Below are 21,074 nucleotides of genomic sequence, written 5' to 3' on the forward strand. Positions count from 1 at the left end.
TGGATGGAAAATGTGAATTAAAAAAAACCTCCTATGAAATGGAGAAAAAACACAGAAATTAATTTCAGGTAAAGAAATCAGTAATATATTCTTTTAAAGACCATGTCCTTCAGATTCATCTAATACTTCATTTTTATTTATGTAAAATAAAGGACTTCGAAATCATTTATTTATGAAGTAAAACCTGCTGTGAGAGAGAAGAAAACAAATCATGAAAGATATGAAGATTCCCAGTTTAAAACTGCCAATATTATGATGATAATTATATAATTACCTGAATAATACACTCCATTAAATACTCCTGTGCTATTGGGTCTCTGCAGTTAACAGTCTGCTCCAGAATATTGGGCAAAACAAGCTACAATAAGAAAAAGCAAAACATATTATTTAGTTTTTTCTCACTTTGAAACTGTAACAATAGAGATAATTTGTTGCAAAACTCTGCCCACTCCCTCAAAAAAACCTCAACCCCAACCAAATCCATAATAATTATATATGTTTGCTAGGAAGCCACCAAATTTTATCTTAAAAGTACTAATAATTCCTGAATAATTTATATATTTTTTATGTTATTATAAAGTTGTACGTAATGAAAGTAATGTAGAGACATTCTACTTTTCCAAATGTCTGTTACTACAAAACATCACAAAGATATGTAATTTCACAACAATTATCCACTTGCTATGTCCTGTTTGTGTACGGTGTACCGTGATTGCAACCCAGTTTAACTGAAGGCTAAATGTTTGAGCTGGGATTTTCAAAGTAATGGGCCTTTAGACTATAGACATGCCGCCAAACGACACTGAGCTAACACTAACCTTTTTATATGTGTCCATGTTCGGTGTGTCTTGGGCCGAACACTAACCTTTTTGTATTTGTCCATGTTCGGTGTGTCTTGGGCCTAACACCAACCTTTTTATATTTGTCCATGTTCGGAGTGTCTTGGGCCGAACACTAACCTTTTTGTATTTGTCCATGTCGATGCACTCGAGCTGACTGAGTCGCACGAGGTTCGTGCCAACGAGGATGCGCAGTTCTCGCCGCTCCTGCTCGCGTCTCTCTCGGTCGCGGGAGTGACCCTGGTGCTGCATGCGCACCCACAGTTTGTTCATCTCCGAGAAGTTGAGGAGGATGAAGTCGATAGAATCGTGTACGGTGCCGGACTCACACTCACCAGAACTACAGACCAAAGAAAAACATTTACAAAACTGAGAGAAAATGCATTATTCAACACTGGTATTGGCCAACATCTATATATTAAGCAATTATGATTTAATCACTTTAGTCAATGGGAGCTTAAGATACTCTGAAAAAGAAATGCTTATACATTTCTGAGCTAATCCAAATACATGTACTACATTATCAGAATGGCTCACATAAGCTTTGTATTTAAACCTGTATGACATCATGCGCAGATCAAATAGCATAAACACACAGTGGTTGTGTGAACCACAGAGCACCAACAGACAGGCAAAAGCTTAGTTGTCCACATGAAAGGATAGCTCCCATGATGGTGGGACGGATGTGGAGTCCTGTACAATAAATCGTGTTTACTCTGTGGGCAAATGAACATACTACTGAATTTTGTTTTACTAACACAAATAGCTTCTCTTTTTTGGTACATGTTGCAGAGGTGGAAAACACAAAATTAAATTATAGCTTCTGCTTTACTGGGACAGATATATAAGAAGAATCGAAATACAAACAATAGCTTTGCCTTTAACAGGGATGTGATTTTTCAGCTTGTTAGGTGTCACAAATTTCACAAATATACTGAATTTGATCTGATATGCTTAATAATGACCATATACATGTAATTTTCACTTCTTTTCTTCTTTTTTTTCCTTATATTATTCTAGCTTGTATTTTTAATCAGGGATCACGTCTCTGCCTTGATTAGATAAAGAAAGAAATGTTTTATTTAATGACACACTCAACACATTTTATTTATGGTTATATGGCGTCAGACATATGGTTAAGGACCACACAGATTTTGAGAGGAAACCCGCTGTCGCCACTACATGGGCTACTCTTTCCGATTAGCAGCAAGGGATCTTTTATTTGCCCTTCCCAAAGGCAGAATAGCACAAACCATGGCCTTTGTTGAACCAGTTATGGATCACTGGTCGGTGCAAGTGGTTTACACCTACCCATTGAGCCTTGTGGAGCACTCACTCAGGGTTTGGAGTCGGTATCTGGATTAAAAATCCCATGCCTCGACTGGGATCCGAACCCAGTACCTACCAGCCTGTAGACCGATGGCCTAACCACGACGCCACCAAGTAGATAAAGATACAGATAACAAAAAAAGAAGAAAATAGTTTCTCCCTTGTTCAGATGGAATCAAAAGCATATCTTGTCAAAACAGATGTAAAAAACCCCAAAAACTTGTTGCTTGAGGGCGACTAATGAACTACACACCTGGCTTCTTCCTCCGCATCGGGCAGGACGTTCTTGGTACACTGTAGCAGATAGTTGCGGAGGAAGAGACCGCGCAGTGGGTGCTGGACTCCACGACACATCTCGACGAGATCCTTCAGGATGTCTTTACGAGACAGCTCGTTAGACTTGATGTACACAACCCCAACCGTGATCAGCAGATACCTGAAGTATTAACATGATGGGTTTTATTGTGGTTAGTAATTATAAACAATAACTCATCTAAAATTCTTGTGTCCTAGTTTAGACTGATCACAATTGGGTTTTTTCATTTCATGAATCAGGGGTGGGAATTGGTGAACTGTAAAAAAGAGGAAATCTAGAGGGGTCCCGGAAATTCTTGAAATCCTAGGTTAACATCTGTGCCATCTGACACATTTTGTTGGAAAGGACGATTAAAATGCGAAGAAACGCAATGTTCCATGAGAGGAAAACAGCTGATCCAAGGAGAATTCCCACCCCTGATGAATACTTTAACCTAACCTCTGAACTACATGCAAGGTTGACAGGTCAGGTTGCAGAATGCAAATAAATAATCTAATTAAGGTAGTTTCAATAACAATCTAAATCATCCCTATCTTAAATTTTAAAACGTTATTACCAAAAGTATCTAATTTAAAACTGAAATCAATAATAATATTTAAAAAGTGTAATAGGACTGGTTTCATAGTTCAGTACCAGTTCCAACCCAGAATGATTAACAGTTTAACGGCAAGATGTAAAGCCATTAAATAGACATCTTCTTCACAAACCATTAATCTCTCTCCTGGACAAACTGTCGAAATAAATGTGTGCCCAGGACATCATGGCTGAATGTTAACTGGACACAAACATGAAAATACCACACAGGAATTGAAATTTTTAGGATTTATTTACCTTTAATGTACTAATATAGTAGACGAAAGGCTAAAACTACAAGTATCTCACGTCAAAGATATGTACTTACAATCTGGGGACAATATTTCCTGCATACTGCACCAATTCATAAAGGTCAGCCACTTTCCGACCTTTCTGAAACTCGTCACACAGGTACATCTCCAAGTGTCGGAGTTCGTCAGATATAGCCATGTCTGGATTTCATCAAGGAAAACTCAACAGTGCTTTTGTATTTATACTAAGCCAACTTAAAATGGAAAGGAAAGGAATATTTGTTGAATACTAGTAACACCTTAGCATATATGTAACATTTCAACACTAGACCACAGACTATAGGTGTTTTACCATAGACAGAATGGTTATCACTAGTTGGGATAGGAAAACAAATTCCCATCAAGGGTGGTCGATCCTGAAACCCATTCCACCCCGAGCAAGCATCTACTATTGAGCTCAATCCTGCCCACATTTACACACACCCCCCCACAAAAAAACACCCCTGAACTGTTCGAAACATGTACAATTAACAAAATAAATACCAATTGCTTTTTAATCAATACAACACAATACAATAGAACATTAAACAAAAACTATAGAAGGCTTATATAAATTAAGTAGTATTAGATTACTGTAAATCATGAAATTAATGCGTCATGATATTATTGCGTCCGTACATGAGTGAACAAAAATGCGTATTTTTATTAATGCGTCGGGCAAAATCCACATCACATAAAAACCACAGTTGTGTTCTTATTATATTGTTTGGGCTTCATCTTTCATGTTAAAAGAAGTCAGTAGTTGTTTTGACAGCTACTACATAATCTGAAGCTAATCGCATGGTGGGTCGACCAGGATGCCCTAATTACTTAAAGTAGTGTAATTAGTATAACTACACCTTATTGTTAAGGGTATGCCTCGCACTTTTGTGTGGTGATTGCTTCTAATTAATCCACCAGTAGGAATAAAAGGTAAACGGGTCGCTATTGCAGGGCACAATATTTCACGCGAACGCAGACGTATTATTCTAACAAATGTTTTAGACTGATTTTATACACTTGATGCGCAGCACAGGAATAGACGTTAACAAATGCGATATATTGCCACAGTGACAATTTGCGACCAGTCTAACTTAAAATGCCATGTATAGAGTCGAGCCAAATGGTTTGAAGAATATGCACGGATTGTTGGTTGCGGTTATATAATTTTCTGTTTCATTTTTAAAGGAATATATTTAGTAATAAAATTTGTTGATGATAATTTTACAAATGTTCAAAACAGTTTAAATGTATACAGTAATCCAGAAGTGTAAGAAAATTTGAAAAATACTCACATCGCAAAATGAACTTTTTAAAAACAAAACATTTGGAACATCACTGTATTATATAACCGCTGTGATATTCCAGGAAAGTGAAAATAGAATGGCAACATCGAAATGAAAGAAAGATTCTTGAAGTATTCACAAAACGACATTTAACAAAAATTGTTTTTGTATCATCTTTATATTATAAAAGTTTTATTTTATTTAGAAGTATTATAGTAAAATCCTGCACATTTTTTGTATTGGGAATGAGACTAAACAAAATGTGTCAAGTTATTATTGCGTCGATGTGTTCGCCGCATTTTTCGCATTAATTACTTGCTCGCATTAATTTCATGATTTACAGTATTTACACTTAAAAGACTCGGGGCGGGACGTAGCTCAGTGGTACAGCGCTCGCTCAATGCGCAGTCGGTCTGGGATCAATCCCCGTTGGTGGGCCCATTGGGTTATTTCTCATCACAGTCGGTGCACCACGACCGGTCTATCAAAGGCCATGGTATGTGCTATCCTGTCTGTGGGATGGTGCATATAAAAGATCCCTTGCTCCTAATCGGAAAGAGTAGCACATGAAGTGGCGACAGCGGGTTTCCCCTCTCTATATATCTGTGTGGTCATTAACCATATGTCTGACACCATATAACCGTAATTAAAATGTGTTGAGTGCGTTGTTAAATAAAACATTTCTTTCTTTCTTAAAAGACTCCTCTTATGTGTATGCACTGTCTAACAGGACATCACATACCACAGCCTTTGACATACAAGTGAAAGAATATAGATTGGAATAAAAAATAATAAAACGTAACATCATTATGAATCAAAGTATACACAGTTAGGAATCAAACATTTCATACTACATAATACTGACTATAAACCAGAAAGGATACAGCACTCGTAGTAACTTTTCGGAGACAGCATGGAGGTTCGCAGTTCTCCGAGCATCGAGGAGGCATGCTTCAGACCATCCATCAGTTTGCCTTTGTCCTGCAAACAACAAGCAATAATATCTCACCTTTACAATGATCAATCAACGCGCAAGGTATAAAAAACCAAAAGTAATAATATCTCACCTTATTGATGATCAGTCAACATGCAAGATATAAAAACAATAAGCATTAATATCTTACCTTTATGATGATCAGTCAACATGCAATCTGATTAAAATTAGCTCTAATGGGTCTACCAATAGATCTTACAGTATTACGTGGTCTCCCATGTCCAGGTGACATTTCATCCATAAATAACAATTTAAATATCGACCAATTACACTTCGCCTTTTATAGCATTATTCGGGAGCATACAAATTCTAAAAATATCAGGCGAGACTATTCATGCAATAGGCAAACCTGTTGGTCTATTTCAACATTGAAAAAACATGGGGGAAAGTGCAGTAATAAACTCTGGTATAAACAGATTTTATGGCTATACCATCACAGGTTTTTTTTCCGTCTTGAAACTAATTTTATATAAATTTTTATATTGCAATTAAGTTCCTGCATACTTCATAATTCAACCAAATCATTTCATATACCCTCAACATAATCCCGAATGTTATCAATATTTTTTTCAAATCACTGACATGATTTTGCAAGTAAGGTTTTGATTGGTCGAATGAAAGGTCAACTGGACATGAGCTCCAATGGGCTGCTGTTAGATCCACATGTAATAGTGGAGCTAATTTTAATTAGATTGAGTCAACAGGCAAGATATAAAAACAATAAGCATTAATATCTTACCGTATTGATAATCAATCAACACGCAAGGTATAAAAAAACTAAAAGTAATAATATCTCACCTTACTGATGATCAGTCAACATGCAAGATATAAAAACAATAAGCATTAATATCTTACCTTTATGATGGTCAATCAACACACAAGATATAAAAGGAGTAGGGCAAAATGTCATACACATGTAATGTTTAAAGTATAAATAATTAATATAAAAACTGTCTAAATGTCAATATAGGAATAAACGGAAATATGGTTGGGCAATCTTACAAAAACAATAGTTTTGTTACAACTCGGTGTTACTGTTTAACAGTTAGCATTGATAGCAATTAAGGCTAAAAAAAACACCTGGCCTAGCAGGTGAAATAAAATTGCAGACAATTTGTCAAGAGACAGATGTATGTACGATTATTTCTTGCCCACTGGACAGGGTTATCCAGCTTTTGCACGGCGCTAGAAAATTCTGTCTGACTCGAGGGCTAGACGATTTCTACATATGCGTGACATCATAACTCATGTTTTACGACTGACATCACAACTCATGGTTTTCAAAATTCTGTTTGCCATTTCACGTTGTATCATTGTTTTAAAAATATTTAAACAAATTAATATTTTCAACTTTATATTTATTGTTAAAGGGACATTTCTGAGTTTGTTGCATTGTAAGATGTTTCTGACTAATAAAATATTTCTATGATTAAAGTTACATATTAAATATATTTTCTTGTTTAGAATATCAGTGTCTGTACATTCAATGTGTTTCTGGTCGTCTTAATATTTGTAAGAAGACCAAACTGGATTCTGTCTTAAAATAATTTCGTACGTACGAAAAAATAATATTTTAGGCAATAAAATGAAATTTAACCTAGTGAAAATATAGAGCCACCAATATTTTATGCATAAAAATATATTTGATATGTAATTACAATCGTTAAAACGTCTCTGTTAGTCGATAACATCTTAAAAATTGCAGCAAACTCAGGAATGTCCCTTTAAGTTGTTGCATTTTTAATTTGTTGCATAAGTTGGACTATATTTTTCAGCGTATGATTACATGAGTTTCATTGTTTGTAGGTGAAATGTTTACGAATTGTTTAACAATAAACAAACCGTACGTAGCTTACAAAATTAATGTTTTATTACTGTAACTAAATGGGCAAGAAAAAGAATCAATCACCAATGTGAGGTATAGATAAGGCAATTTCAACCCTCGCGACAAAATGTTTTTGTAAGGGTCTCGGTAAACCTCGGCCCTCACAAAACAGTTTGTCCCGAGGGTTGGAATTGCCTTACCTATACCTTACAACAGTGATAGATTCCATTAATCTCAATTGCTGTCAAGCTTGTGATTCTGATTGAGCTATATTTTAATTCAATACATCTCAGAGGTCCCTATTCTCCACACACTATCCCAAATCCTCTCTTCAACCTGTGCTGTGTTATTTCCAGCAAGCCATATTTATTTTCTTAGGGGGAAATATTTTGTTTGTCCTGGTATTTTTAAAAAAAATAACAGCAGCCATATTTTGGTTCCTATTTGGAGCCCTGTTGTAGGTATTTTAAACACAATACTTTTACTACAATTTTGTTTGTATCACATAGTGACATGTTACCAAAGAAATAAAAGATATAAGAAAACAAGTTAGTGAGGATTATTCTTTTAGGTCAGTCAAGCACCGTATCTGGGCCGGGCTTATCTCAACTGTAGTGCAAGTAAATCTAAATCATAAACCAGACATCTTATCATCTGGAAGGCTTGACTGATCAACTTATGAAGTGTAATAAACAAAGAGACGAAGTCAAAATCACAAACCAGATATTTTATTATCTGTAAGGCTTGATTGATGAACTTTTGACTGATGAACTTATGAAGTGCAATAAACAAAGAGATAAAGACAAAATCACAAACCAGACATCTTATCATCTGGAAGGCTTGATTCTTCACAATGTTGACAGCTTCCTCCAGAAGCTTCTCCTGTTCCTCCTGTGGTGAAAGTTGGGGTGTCGACGGCTAAAATGAGAATGACAACTGTAGTTAATTCAAATATATGTGTTACACCAACTTACACTACTGTGATTAACATGAAGCCATGAATATATTTACAGGTAAGTTAAAATAAAGTGTATAAATATCCACAGGTAATCTACTCCATTCCTGTTTAACAAACATTTGTGATTAAAGGATGACATCACTCAATAATTAAATTTTCATTATATTCATTACAGTTTAAAGGCATCCCATTAGTCAAGCCATAGCAACACGAGTTTGTTCATTCTTCGATGAACGTAAAAATGATATACATGATCAGGGAACATCACAAATGATGACGTTACTTTTTGTCAGGCTTTCAGACAGAAAATAATTTGAGAGTATGTATTAAAGACAAACAGATCATAATTGCCCTTACTAGGTAGTTATTGGTACTTTGATAAATTTTAAACAGCAGATCTCTATTTATACTCTTTTGAAAAATTATAAAAATATGTCTATTAATTTCAAAAATTTTTGAGTACATAATTTTACCCGCTGTACCCTCTGGCAGGTTTGGGTTTCTGCCAGAGGGTACAGCGGGTAAACATTATGGAGAGTTACTGCTCAAGAACAAAATAATAATAATAATTCAAAATAAAATTTGATCTTGTTTGTGTTTTTATTAATAAATATATTATTAATTTAATTATAAGGATTTTAGGTTACTTCTTTTAGGTTCACTGGGTTATGAACCAAAAAAATAGAACGGAAAACTTTTCTTTGAATGACTCCGCTGATTGAGATGTTCTCAAGCCCTATTATCAATATATTTATAAACAGAACAGTGTTTCATGGGCAGGATTTGTCTCAGTCGGTTAAGTGCTTGCTTGAGGTGCTTGCATTGCAGGATCAAACCACCTCTGTGGATCCATTCAACTGATTGGGTATTGTTTTTTCCAACCAATGCACCACAACTGATCAACGGCTGTGGTATGTGCTTTCCTGTCTGTGGAAAAGTTAATATAAAAGAACTCTTGCTGCATTAGGAAAAATGTAACAACGTTTCTCAGATAACTACGTCACACAATTATCAAATGTTTGACATCCATTAGCCGATGATCAATCAATGTGCTTTAGTGGTGTTTCCACTTAAGACACTCAATTTAATCAATAAAATTGGCTATAATCTCAAACAATACAATATATTTTTTGTAAAATATAAGCAGTGTTGAGGAGGGGTTTTGTTAGAAGTCTTGCTAGCATTTCATACACCACACCCGTCTTCCCGGTACGGGAACAAAAAAGTACCTTTCCTAAAAACTAGGAAAAAAGAAATGACAGACTGCGAAAACATGTTACAATTAAATACAAAACAAGCATTTATATTGATCAGTTCGTTGTTATTTATATTACAGTCTGGTGGCACATTATTTAAGTAATTATTTTATTCATGTATATATGGTAATAAACAATCATAAAGAAAATATATCTGAAACTCCAAAAAATTGACATAACCACCCACCATCTTCAAGTCATGTGACCTACTTCCGTTTTTGTAAACGAGTAAACACGGACAAGGCACCTGCGTTAAAATAAGGACCACACGACAAAAAAAATTACTCTCGTAGCAGTCCGTGTCAGCCAACATTAGGTTCCGTGTGGTTTTTTGTTGTTGTTGGATGGTTTTTTCTTTGTTTTGGTGAGGGGGGGGGGGGGGGGGGGGGGGGGGTTGTGGGTGTTTTTGTGGGAGTAGTGATACTATTTTTATTTTGTTTAATAATTCAGTTGATTTGATTTAGTTTTTTCTTTCAATAATTCCAGTTTGGCTGAAATGAAAAACTGTTTTGCAAATAACAAAAATGTTTTATTTTTATCAGCAGTAAATAAATCTATAATAGGCTTTTTTAACAGTCTCCTATCGTTCTGATCGCTTATCCTCTTTTGATCTGCATTGCTGGTAGCCATCTTTGTATTTTTCGGTGGAGCCAATCTGATGGAAATCAGCTGCATAACTATAGGCCTAGCTGACGTCAATCAGATTTCGGTGTGATGTCGTTTTTAACAATGTGGTTCGGACTTTTACACTGCTGGTCCAGAAAGCTTATTTAAACCTATACATCTAAACATTTATTTTAAATAATAATAAAACATTAACACTTTAAAAAAACCAACAAAAAACAACAAAAAACAACGAAAAATCAATGTTCATGACATTGACAATGTGAAGGTCACGACAGTATCGATGTATTACTTTTATCGATTTCAAAACATTTTGTACTCCAGTTCGGGCCTTAAAAGGCGAATATACTGCAAACGTCCTTGAAGTTTCATAACAAAAAATATTATACAAGTCTTTCTCTGGCTCAGGCATTTTACTTTCATGCGATTGTCGCTGCTTTGTGCACTTCCTGTCGCTACACTGCCGTGCACGTTCTGGTATTTGACGTAATAAGAATGTTTGACGTCATTTAGAGCAAACAGAGTTGCATTTTTCAATTTGGTCATTTTATATGTGAAACGTAACTGAAAACCTACTTGTTTAGCTAGTTATATACGACTTAAGCTATAAACAGAATTATAAACAAATTAAAATAACAGTTAAACGTAAAACGTCGACTCAGGGTTTACCAACCGGCCCGTTTCAGTTTTTACATTTTGATAAGGGGGCGTGGCAGTTTTGGCGGGAAATGAACATGTAGTTGATCGAACACGAGGGAAAACAACAGTTTACAATGAGTCAAGATAATGGTGCCAATGTTTCTATCGTTAAACGCTTTGCGCAGCAGCTTGGAATCGACAATATAAAGACAATTAAGTACGAACACTAAGCCTAAAGGAGTTAGATTAGCGTCGTAAGCGAACTTTGTTACTAACAATGTTAGGGCCGTTCAGCAATAATTATGTAGGCCCTATGTTCAAACATTCGTGTGTGGGGGGGGGGGGGGAGGTGGGTTATCATTTATATAGGATTTTATACTGGAGTGGAAGGAGGAAACCAAACTATGATTCGTATTACATGGGGCTAAAGGAACTTGACAGGTGTGATTGGGAGGGGGTTGGGGCCGTCTGTCTATACCACATTATGGAGGAGGGAGGCGGTCTGACTATATACCCCAAGACTCCACAAATATTTTACAAAATTAATTAATAATTGATTATACACACACAGCTAGATTGTGGTTCGTGTCTTTGGGGGGTAGTTGATTATCTCCCTTACCGATTGGCTGTCATTAAGGCTTAAAATTTATTCTTTTACTTCATTTTCCACAAAATATTTTATAAAATAGTACACTTTAATTCATTTTTTAAAAATATTTATGGAGTCTTGGGGTAAATAGTCGGACCCAGGGGGAGGGGTTGTCTGTGAATAGGTAACAACATGTCACGTGCTTCGAGGAAGATACAGGTCATGGTATATACTGTTCTGTTTATTGAAAAGAACTTATAAAAAGATATCTTGCTGAATATTTAATAGGTGCAATATTGGGTGGGCATACAGGCATATTAATTTTATTATGATATATATGGGCTCCCATTTTTGGGAGGGACAGGCTGGTTTTTGTCTGAATTAACTGCATATGTCTGAATCGGGATTATAAAAGAAATTCATATTGGGGAAGGACTTTCCTATGGCACTGTCACTAACCCTAACTCTATGATAAGTATTTATAATGTTCTTTATACGTGACAGTGCCAAAGGAAAGTCCTACCCATATTGGCATTACTGCCAAACATCTGTATATGGTTGCAAACGAATTGCAATGCATTTTACATGGATTGCAACTACATGTACTTTTGTGGGTACAGTGGTGGAAATACATGGTAAAAAGGCCTCAGGTTAGCACATTTGCCCTAATATCAAATTTTTGTCTGAATTTGAGGATTTGCTCTAGCATTAGGGGGGCAGTTGCCAACCCCTTCTCATACGCGTGGGGGGGGGGGGGAACCTATGTCGTCTATGAGTTATATTAAGTGGCGACCGGAAAATATATCACATTATGGAGGAATATGTGATTGTGGGGGAAACAGCATTAAATTACCCCATGGCACATGGTTTCCCTTTTTTTCAAATAACCATGGGTTAGACACCAAATAGCTGTAGTTTAAGAAGTGCTGAGGTGTTGTTAAACAAATCGCGAAACACAATGAAGACATACCAGGTGGCAATCATACTGGTTTTAGATTTAATATTTCACATATCCATTGGCAGGTGCAGATCCAGAATGTTTTGCGGGGGGGGGGGGGGGGGTGTGTGTGTTCATATGCAACTAATTAAATGAAAAATATTTAAGATTGTTTATTCATTCATTAAAATAAGTGAGAAAAAAAAAATCCTCGGTGGGGGGTAGGGTCTTGACCCCCCTCTCTGGATCCACGCCTGATTGGTTATTTGATATTTTTGATGGCGCGTACTAGTTTAAGTTACTACAACACCATATATACATAATTATGCGTTTCAATGTTACCTTCTTACTTATATTTTACAGAAAAGCTTGTGAGTTTTCACAGCTGTTAGACATACGTACAAGCAGTTCATCATTTAAAGCTCTTCAGCTGAATGGATCAAGTAAAACTATCATATGTCTAGAACTGGCAGCTGTGTCCTGTGGAACAACTGTAGATAGGGTGAGTTCAACTATTGAACTGATTGTCACACAGGCATCAATATATGCTAGCAACTTAATTAGCAGACCCACAGGAACCCTCCACTTGTGGATAAAAATGTAATATGTTTTTTAGCTCTAATCTATGTACATAGAGATAAAAATCTGGCTTGTGCACCCCCCCCCCCCCCCCCCCCCCCCCCCACCCCAACCATTCTCCGCAAGAAAGTGTGCCCCATTCACTAAAGATTGTGCCACCTCCCACTCATGATGTCATTCCCAAGGGCCTGGTTAGCAACCAATGCTTGGTGTATATCGAGGGGTCATGATTTGTTTTAAAGATCAATACTAAATAGTAGTCTCAAATTAAAATTATGAAACAAAATGTTCCATGGTACCCTGTATACCGTGCATTTTTGAGTGTCGACCAAAGTTTCAGTAAATTAATTATCACAATATATTGTGCACACAAAAGCTGTTCTTTTAGAGATCTGTATTGCTTGGTTTTATCTTAATTAGGGAACATTCACCCTCTCGTCTATAAGCATACATAAAATATATAAATTTTCCAAGGAATATTTTTTGTTGTTCAAATTTTTTTCATTTAAAAAGCATGTACACTATCGTTAATCCCCGAATCCCTAGTACAGTATACAATTTGTGTGCTTGTGAATATTTTTAAATTATGAATGTCCCCATAACTGTCAACGTCAAATATCAATGAAATTTTTTTTTCAATAAAAGTTTGTTGTATTTTGTTAGACTGAAGCTGTAAAAATATCTGGTGTAAACAAGAAGGTCTACATTGGCTCACTGAAAGCAGTGGAGTCCATCTTGGAACTCCATGACAACAAGAGTATAAAAGATCTCGCTGTGCAGTTCGGGTGTACTCAGGCAGTTACACTAGCACAGCAAACACTTCAAAGGTATGAGTAGGCTCCCCTAATTAGTCTTAAAAATAACTGTACAGAATGTAACTTTAGTTACAATGTAACTCAGGGCACACTGAAAAGAATTGTTTTAGTCATTTTTCAAATAGATAGTATGTGACCGTTTCCTTGAAAAATATTAAAAAGTGGCTAATTTAAACAAATGGACAGGGTAAGCCTTGCTTGGAATATTGCTTAGTCGAAATTACAATGGAAACAGTTCCATATTCGAGAAAACAAATTTGCAAATGATGAAATTACATGTATGTATTTTTCCAGTTAGGCACTGGTAATTGTAAGTATCTGGTAGATGAATGAAAAGAAATAAGAAACTCTCTCAATGTATGAAGAATGGCATCAGTCCTAACTTACAATATCAAAATCATTATTTAATCTGTTTTGTCTAACTGGAAGTACAGCTAGTCGCGATTGTAATTCTTCCAGTTGAACATGATTATGTACATGGTTCGATAAATCTACTAGCCCTCGGTCCTGGCCAGTGAATGTTTGGTTTGGGATAGTGGAAATTATCAACTGTATTACTATAATACATACGGCACTAGGCAAAGCTTTTCCGAGGGATAGTGACTGTCTTAAAACATTTGTTGAACACTGTAATATATAGGTTATATTTATCCCCATATTAGTTTTGTACGCCGTTTGTGTGTGTCAGTTGTAATTATATTTACTGCTGGTCCTAACCATAGTTTTTGTTAACATTTTACAGATACGAAAAGATGCTGTGTTCCACTGTTGACACTTCTAGTCCGTTGTTTCAAGTAGCAGCTCTTGACGTCGCCTGCAGGTTTGTAAAGTTTTCTTATTCAGGCATTGATATGGTCAACTTATTTACAACTTCATTATTAAACAATAATCCCAATAATAATCCATACATCTCCATTTTGTCCAAATACGAAGTAGTGAGATTTCATTAATCTTTTCAAAGATGTAAAGTTTGTTAATCTACTTTTGTTACCTCCTCTTGAATTTTTTTAATTTATAAAAGTATTGAACCTTTAAACCTTCAAATTTATTATTGTATCTGTGAAAGCTGCAGTGAGCATTTATTGTTGATCTGTTCATTTGTCCATCCATCTATGTATATTTCCATACATTTATTAATATCCGTCGACCTACCCATCCAAAAGCTTAGGATAAATATTTTTTTAAAAACCCAAAACCCTGATTAAAATTCTGAACAGATATTGATGAAAACAATTCCATACATCCAATTTTTTCACCCAAATTTTTCATTTGTGCCTCCAGAAAGTTGAAGGTGAGGGTGGACAGAGTCAAACTGAAGGAGACGTGCTGTGTTAAGAAGACCACGTACAGTAGACTTCTTACAGAGATGGAAAAACATGCAGACAGTTTGCTGGGTGAGTTCTCATTTGTTGGGAGGCCACTCTTTTCAACTTAATACATTAATTAATAGTAAATTAAGCAATAGGCTTTTCATAGAATGATCACTAAATGATGCCAAAATATAGCATGTCTGCTTCATTTAATGACGGGGCGAGACATAGCCCAGTGGTAAAGTACTCAATTGATACGCGGTCGGTCTAGGATCAATCCCCGTCGATGGGCCTATTGGCTATTACTCGTTCCAGCCAGTACACCACGACTGGTATATCAAAGGCCCTGGTATATGTTATCCTGTCTGGGTTGGTGCATATAAAAGATCCTTTGCTGCTACATGTAATCAAAAAGAGTAGCCCATGAAGTGGCGACAGCTGGTTTTCTCTTGTGATATCTGATCCTTAACCATATGTCCAACGCCATATAACCGTAAATAAAATATGTTGAGTGCATCATTAAATAAAATATTTCCTTCCTTCATTTAATGAATATCTCCAAGGTCGGCTGGCAACAAAATTTACAGCGGTGTTGAAAACTTTTAAAACCCATTTTAAAATTAAATTTGTGTGGGTGTTATGCAGCTATTAATCAGCATTCCATCACATATTGCTATACAAGTTTCAGTGGATTACTACATAATTTTAAAATGTCAATCAATAAAGATATGGAAAACATTATTGCTTGTATAAAGTAAATGCTGGCAAACATAATGAAGACTAGATAAAATAAAATATTTTAGGGTTTCTTGTTGGTTTTGTTTTCAGCTGAAAAGGTGATAACAACAAAGAAAACTAAAACCTTCCTAGAAGAAGTTGAAGAAAAACTTAATGGTATGTACCAATCGTTGCAGGGAAACATTTCGTTCAGTATCGCGTCGCGATTCGCTTTTCAAGTTTCAGAGATCGCTACTCAATTTTAAAACATTCAACGGTAGTTGCTAATCAATTTTTAATTGACTAACAATATCGCTAATCAAGATTTTGAAAACAAAATGTTCACTGCATTGCTATAATATGGTACCAATTGTTTTAGCCAATCTACAGATTTGAGCAGTGATGTCATTTCAGGTATGGCATCATAATTTTAGATTAATGATGTAGGAGAGTTGTTACTTTGAAGATTAAAACTGATGAATTCTGGTAAAAAAATCATTCTATTTGAGTAATCTTTAACTGACTCGCCTTGACTGCTTCCACAACTCAATCTGTGAATAGTCCCGCTTTTTGCAAAACTAATCCTCACTGGTTCTGTAATAGCTTAGCTGGTAGAGTGCTGGGCTCTTGTACAGAGAGTTTCTGGTTCCAATGCCATCAGTGGAGGTTGATTTTTTAAAGGGACATTCCTGAGTTTGCTGCATTGTAAGATGTTTCCGACTAAAAATTATTTCTACGATTAAACTTACATATTAAATATATTTTCTTGTTTAGAACATCAGTGTCTGTATATTCAATGTGTTTATGGTCATCTTAATATTTGTAAGAAGCCCAAACTGGATTTTGTCTCCAAATAATTTCATACATACAAAAAAATCTTTGGTAGGAAATAAAATGAAATTTAACCTAGTACAAATACTAGAACAATCAGAAACATGTTTAATATACAGCCACTAATATTTTACGCAGAAAAATATATTGGATATGTAATTGCATTCGTCAAAAAGTCTGTTAGTCGATAACATCTTAAAAATTGCAGCAAACTCAGGAATGTCCCTTTAAGTTGTGAGAAACTGCAATGTGTTTAGGAGAGGAAATACTTAATGAAGATTAGGACTGATTTAGCATGGTATATTTTGAATTGATCATAGGAGATACATATATTTCATGGAATATGTTTTACGTTTTATACTAAAAAATTATTACAGATTTGATTATTTTGTTGTTTACAGAGATAGTATTTTACTCACCGATATTTACTCTTTTAGATATTTTCAGTATCTTTGGTGTGGGTAGTTCATTTCTTCTTTCTTTTCCTTGTTCACATTGCTTCGTAATTATGTTAAATATCGATAATATAAGAAGATTCTTCCATTATCAGTAGTCACCGTTTATGCAATACTAACCAGTTTCGACTACATACTACTTATTTCTTTTTGTAAAGCTGAATCACCAGCAGATAAACCGAGAAAGCGTCACTATGACAACGATTCTGAAGAGGAAACAAAGGAAAACTATGCTGAATGGAAGAAAAGAATTCTTGCAAAAGCTGCAAAATCATAGCAACTCAAAAAAATTATTTTTTTGAAAAGAGCAAGACATTTTTTCTTGATGACATTTATTAGTTGTTTTAAAATTTGTTTATCTCAATGTGATAGACATCTCTTGTGAATTTACCATATACCTATATTTTTCAACTTAACCTGACCTTAAAGGGACATTCCTGAGTTTGCTGCAATTTTTAAGATGTTATCGACTAACAGAGACTTTTTAACGATTGTAATTACATATCAGATATATTTTTCTGCATAAAATATTAGTGGCTATATATTAAACGTGTTTCTGATCGTTCTAATATTTGTACTAGGTTAAAATTCATTTTATTTCCTAATGTTTTTTTTTTTTTGTACGTACAAAATTATTACAAAGACAAAATCCAATTTGGGCTTCTTAAAAATATTAATATGACGAGAAACACATTGAATATACAGACACTGATATTCTAAACAAAATATTATTTAATATGTAAGTTTAATCATAGAAATATTTTACGAGTCTGAAACATCTTACAATGGAGCAAACTCAAGAATGTCCCTTTAAGCTAAGAGTGAAGGAGAAAGAAGGAAGTTCAGTTATTTCAGTTATCCTATAGGGATGTTTGGATCAGTCCATGTTCCAGGAGGGGAATGCCATTAGTTTGAGGTCAGGTCAAGTATTCATGAAAAGAGAACCAGTCTTGAATACATCTACAGGGAAATTCTACGTGTCCAAGGCAGGCATGTTTGAACCTTCAGTGGCTGTTTATCACGTGTCAAATGGTGGATTGAATGAAAAGAGAAAATGGTCCCGTTTTCTACAGATCATATTTGTGTATTTCATTTCTTTGGATGTGCCAATTATTTTCATTTTGAACTTTTGGATGTGAACAATAACAAATGCTGATGAAGTGGTAGAAAATGGCCCCGAAAGTAACTAATGATGCTTTTTGCATAACATGAGGAGTTTACAATTTCTTGTTTCCTGCCAGCTGAAACTTATGCAAAGAACAAAATCTGTCTATCCATATTTTCAGTCACAGACTATGACTTGAATAATAAAGCATTCAGTTAAATAATATTTATATCCGTATTTGTATGGGGCGGGACGTAGCCCAGTGGTAAAGCGTTCGCTTGATGCGCAGTCAGTCTAGGATCGATCCCCGTCTGTGGGATGGTGCATATAAAAGATCCCTTGCTACCAATCAAAAAAAAAAAAAAGAGTACCCATGAAGTGGCGACAGCAGGTTTCCTCTCTCAATATCTGTGTGGTCCTTAGCCATATGTCTGCCACCATATAACCGTAAATAAAATGTATTGAGTGTGTGGTTAAATAAAACATTTCCTTTTTTTCTTTTTTCTTTTTTGTACGACCGACTGCTTACTTGTTTATTTGAAATGTTTTTTGTTATTTACTCCTTTGTATACTACTTGTACAACGATATGTATTTATAATTATAATGGTTCTTTTGATCTCCACATAGTATTTTATAGCAAGATGCATTCATATTTTTGTGTTTACGGGCTTTATGTTTTATACAATTGGAAAACAATGATTTGTTGTATAATCATACCAGAAACTGTTTCTGTGCTCTATAAGATAAAATTAATGTCAAATTTTATCAAACAGATAACCGACCATGATTTGAACAAACTATGAACACATGACATATGTGACATTGCTTTTATTAAATAAAGTATGGATATTAAAATTGATGTACAGGCAATCCATGTAACAGTTTATTTATTTTTGTAAATTTTTGTAAATGTTCCATTTAGTATAAGATAAAAGTTTACGAAATTAAACATGGAGAGTGGGGATAGTTGCTTCCCAAACACGCCACTTTATCTGACTGGACAAGACACAAAATTACTAGGTTGCGTTTTTCCTGTTCCAGTTATTTATGGCCAGGTACGGTTCTGAACATACTTTGTCCTTATTTCTTATATATGGTTATCAGGCATCTTGTATGTGGGAAGGAGAAATTTAGCTCAGTTGGTAAAGCACTTGCCTGAGGTGTTTGGGTTGAAGGAAGGAATCCCCTCGGTGAATCATTCTCTGACTGGGTTTTTCCCATCCCAATTAGTGCTCCACAACTGGTATATCAAAGCTGTGGAATATGCTGTTTATGGCAAAGTGCACATAAAAGATCTCTTGCAGCTAATAGAAAAAGAACAGATTTTCTCCGAAGACGGTCACAATTACCAAATGTTTGACATCCAGGAACTGATGGTATATTAATCAGTGTACTCAAAACAAAACATACTTTCTTGAATATGTACATTAGTAGCCAAAAAAAAGTTCTTAGATAAATGTCTACAGGAGGAGTCTGATACGTCACATAGAACTACTGCCAACTGGTTTTATCAGATGAGATAAAAATCACATCTCATTACATACAACGGTCATTGGTCTTGCATACTGTTTAGATTACACTCTTACTGAGTGTGGGTAATGAAGTTTAGAATTCCTTTTGTGAAAAATATTAACTATATGCAAGACCAGATGTTTTAGTACAACTTTGCACTGGCTAGTGTTTATGTGGAATACATCGCCACAAATAATTTGCGGTCTCTTTCATGGTTCTGTACTTCATCTTAAATGATCGAAGTTAATCACTGGTCAAAAGAGTTCTGATAGTTGTGTACTTCAAAACAAACGTCTTAAGACTGCAGTCCTAGATGTCTATACATGAGATGAAATGTCGACAACAAGAAAGCTTGTCTGTTATGTTTTGTTACATGAGGCTGTCTCTAAGACGTGTCCTCCTGATTAAGGGTGTCTCAGCAGCACGGGTATATGGCAGTATTGCAACCAGAACAGCACATTCAAAATTGTCCTTTATGTGATGTTCCGAATAGGTTGTCTCCCCTTGAATTGTAGTATGTGCCGGACTGCTTTACAGTCTCCACCAACGTCTCAACAGCTGCACATGAGGTAGTAGTTGGCTTGGAATAAACATGGTTGTCTGGCAGTGAATACTTTGAGCGTAATTCATTAAATTGTTGCAGTTTTGCCACCTCGCAGTGCAAAAGACGATGTGATGTTGCTTAAGAATTTTCTGTGAATTATTCCCCCAGTCTTGAAAGGCTGTTGAGAAAGACTGGACTCGGCTTGGTGAATCACAATCCAAACTTAGCCGCAGTTCTCCTCGGTGTTGACACTGGGGTACCAGGTTCCGATCTCCCCGGGGTGGCAATGTTTGTTCTGAAAATAAGACAGTGGTTTACAGTTAACACATATCACTGCTGTATCACCGTGGAAACACAACTTTATTTTAAAGCAGGCGCCTCTTATTCTTGCTACTATAAAATATAAACAGACCTATAATACATTTGTGGGTTCTTGCTTTCAATAGATATCATCAACTGCCTTCATAAATTACAAGTCTCACCATTTTTGACACAACAGTTAAAATATATTAATGAACAAAGGTACATTCCCAAACAGTTTGAAAATAACATGTAGAAATAAACTATAGTTGGGGGGGTTTTCAGACTTTTTTGCATAGTGCATCTGTATATAATGTTTTAAAAATTAACAACGGTTATTTCCCTTGAGTTTAGAATAAAGATTTATAAACAGCCTGTAATATGAAAAGTTTTAAGATTCTGTAAGGATTGGTCTTAAGATGCACATCTCATCTGTCTACTTAATGACAG

General features: G+C 35.4%; 3 protein-coding genes across 5 annotated transcripts in view; 1 reads left to right on the plus strand and 2 right to left on the minus strand.

The window, feature by feature from the left end:
• The window catches only part of LOC121388320 (vacuolar protein sorting-associated protein 35-like), a 22,289-nt gene extending 11,545 nt beyond the window's left edge, over window positions 1-10,744 (minus strand). The window contains exons 1-7 of one of the 3 annotated variants that reach the window (XM_041519612.1): window positions 10,583-10,744; window positions 8,269-8,370; window positions 5,518-5,614; window positions 3,386-3,509; window positions 2,422-2,604; window positions 960-1,179; window positions 275-358 (exon numbers count right to left, since the gene is read on the minus strand). In XM_041519612.1, coding sequence (XP_041375546.1) covers window positions 275-358; window positions 960-1,179; window positions 2,422-2,604; window positions 3,386-3,509; window positions 5,518-5,614; window positions 8,269-8,370; window positions 10,583-10,702 — 930 coding nt within the window. In that variant the 5' untranslated portion in view covers window positions 10,703-10,744. Of the gene's footprint in view, window positions 1-274; window positions 359-959; window positions 1,180-2,421; window positions 2,605-3,385; window positions 3,510-5,517; window positions 5,615-8,091; window positions 8,114-8,268; window positions 8,371-9,853; window positions 9,895-10,582 lie in introns of those variants that run through there. The other 2 variants (XM_041519613.1, XM_041519614.1) reach the window with 2 other exon arrangements.
• Window positions 10,745-10,936: 192 nt separating this feature from the next.
• LOC121389394 (origin recognition complex subunit 6-like) lies at window positions 10,937-17,706 on the plus strand. The gene is made up of 7 exons (XM_041520997.1): window positions 10,937-11,146; window positions 12,819-12,957; window positions 13,698-13,861; window positions 14,592-14,669; window positions 15,131-15,243; window positions 15,988-16,053; window positions 17,321-17,706. The coding sequence occupies exons 1-7, from the start codon at window positions 11,064-11,066 to the stop codon at window positions 17,437-17,439; spliced, it is 762 nt and encodes a 253-aa protein (XP_041376931.1). The 5' UTR covers window positions 10,937-11,063; the 3' UTR covers window positions 17,440-17,706.
• A 1,375-nt stretch (window positions 17,707-19,081) lies between these two features.
• The window catches only part of LOC121388494 (pre-mRNA-splicing factor ATP-dependent RNA helicase PRP16-like), a 70,720-nt gene continuing 68,727 nt past the window's right edge, over window positions 19,082-21,074 (minus strand). Inside the window, exon 26 of the mRNA XM_041519849.1 lies at window positions 19,082-20,619. Within this exon, the coding sequence (XP_041375783.1) occupies window positions 20,535-20,619 (85 nt within the window). The 3' untranslated portion in view covers window positions 19,082-20,534. The remainder of the gene's footprint in view (window positions 20,620-21,074) is intronic.

Source organism: Gigantopelta aegis, chromosome 14, assembly GCF_016097555.1.
Source record: "Gigantopelta aegis isolate Gae_Host chromosome 14, Gae_host_genome, whole genome shotgun sequence".
NCBI classification, from domain to species: Eukaryota; Metazoa; Mollusca; class Gastropoda; order Neomphalida; family Peltospiridae; genus Gigantopelta; species Gigantopelta aegis.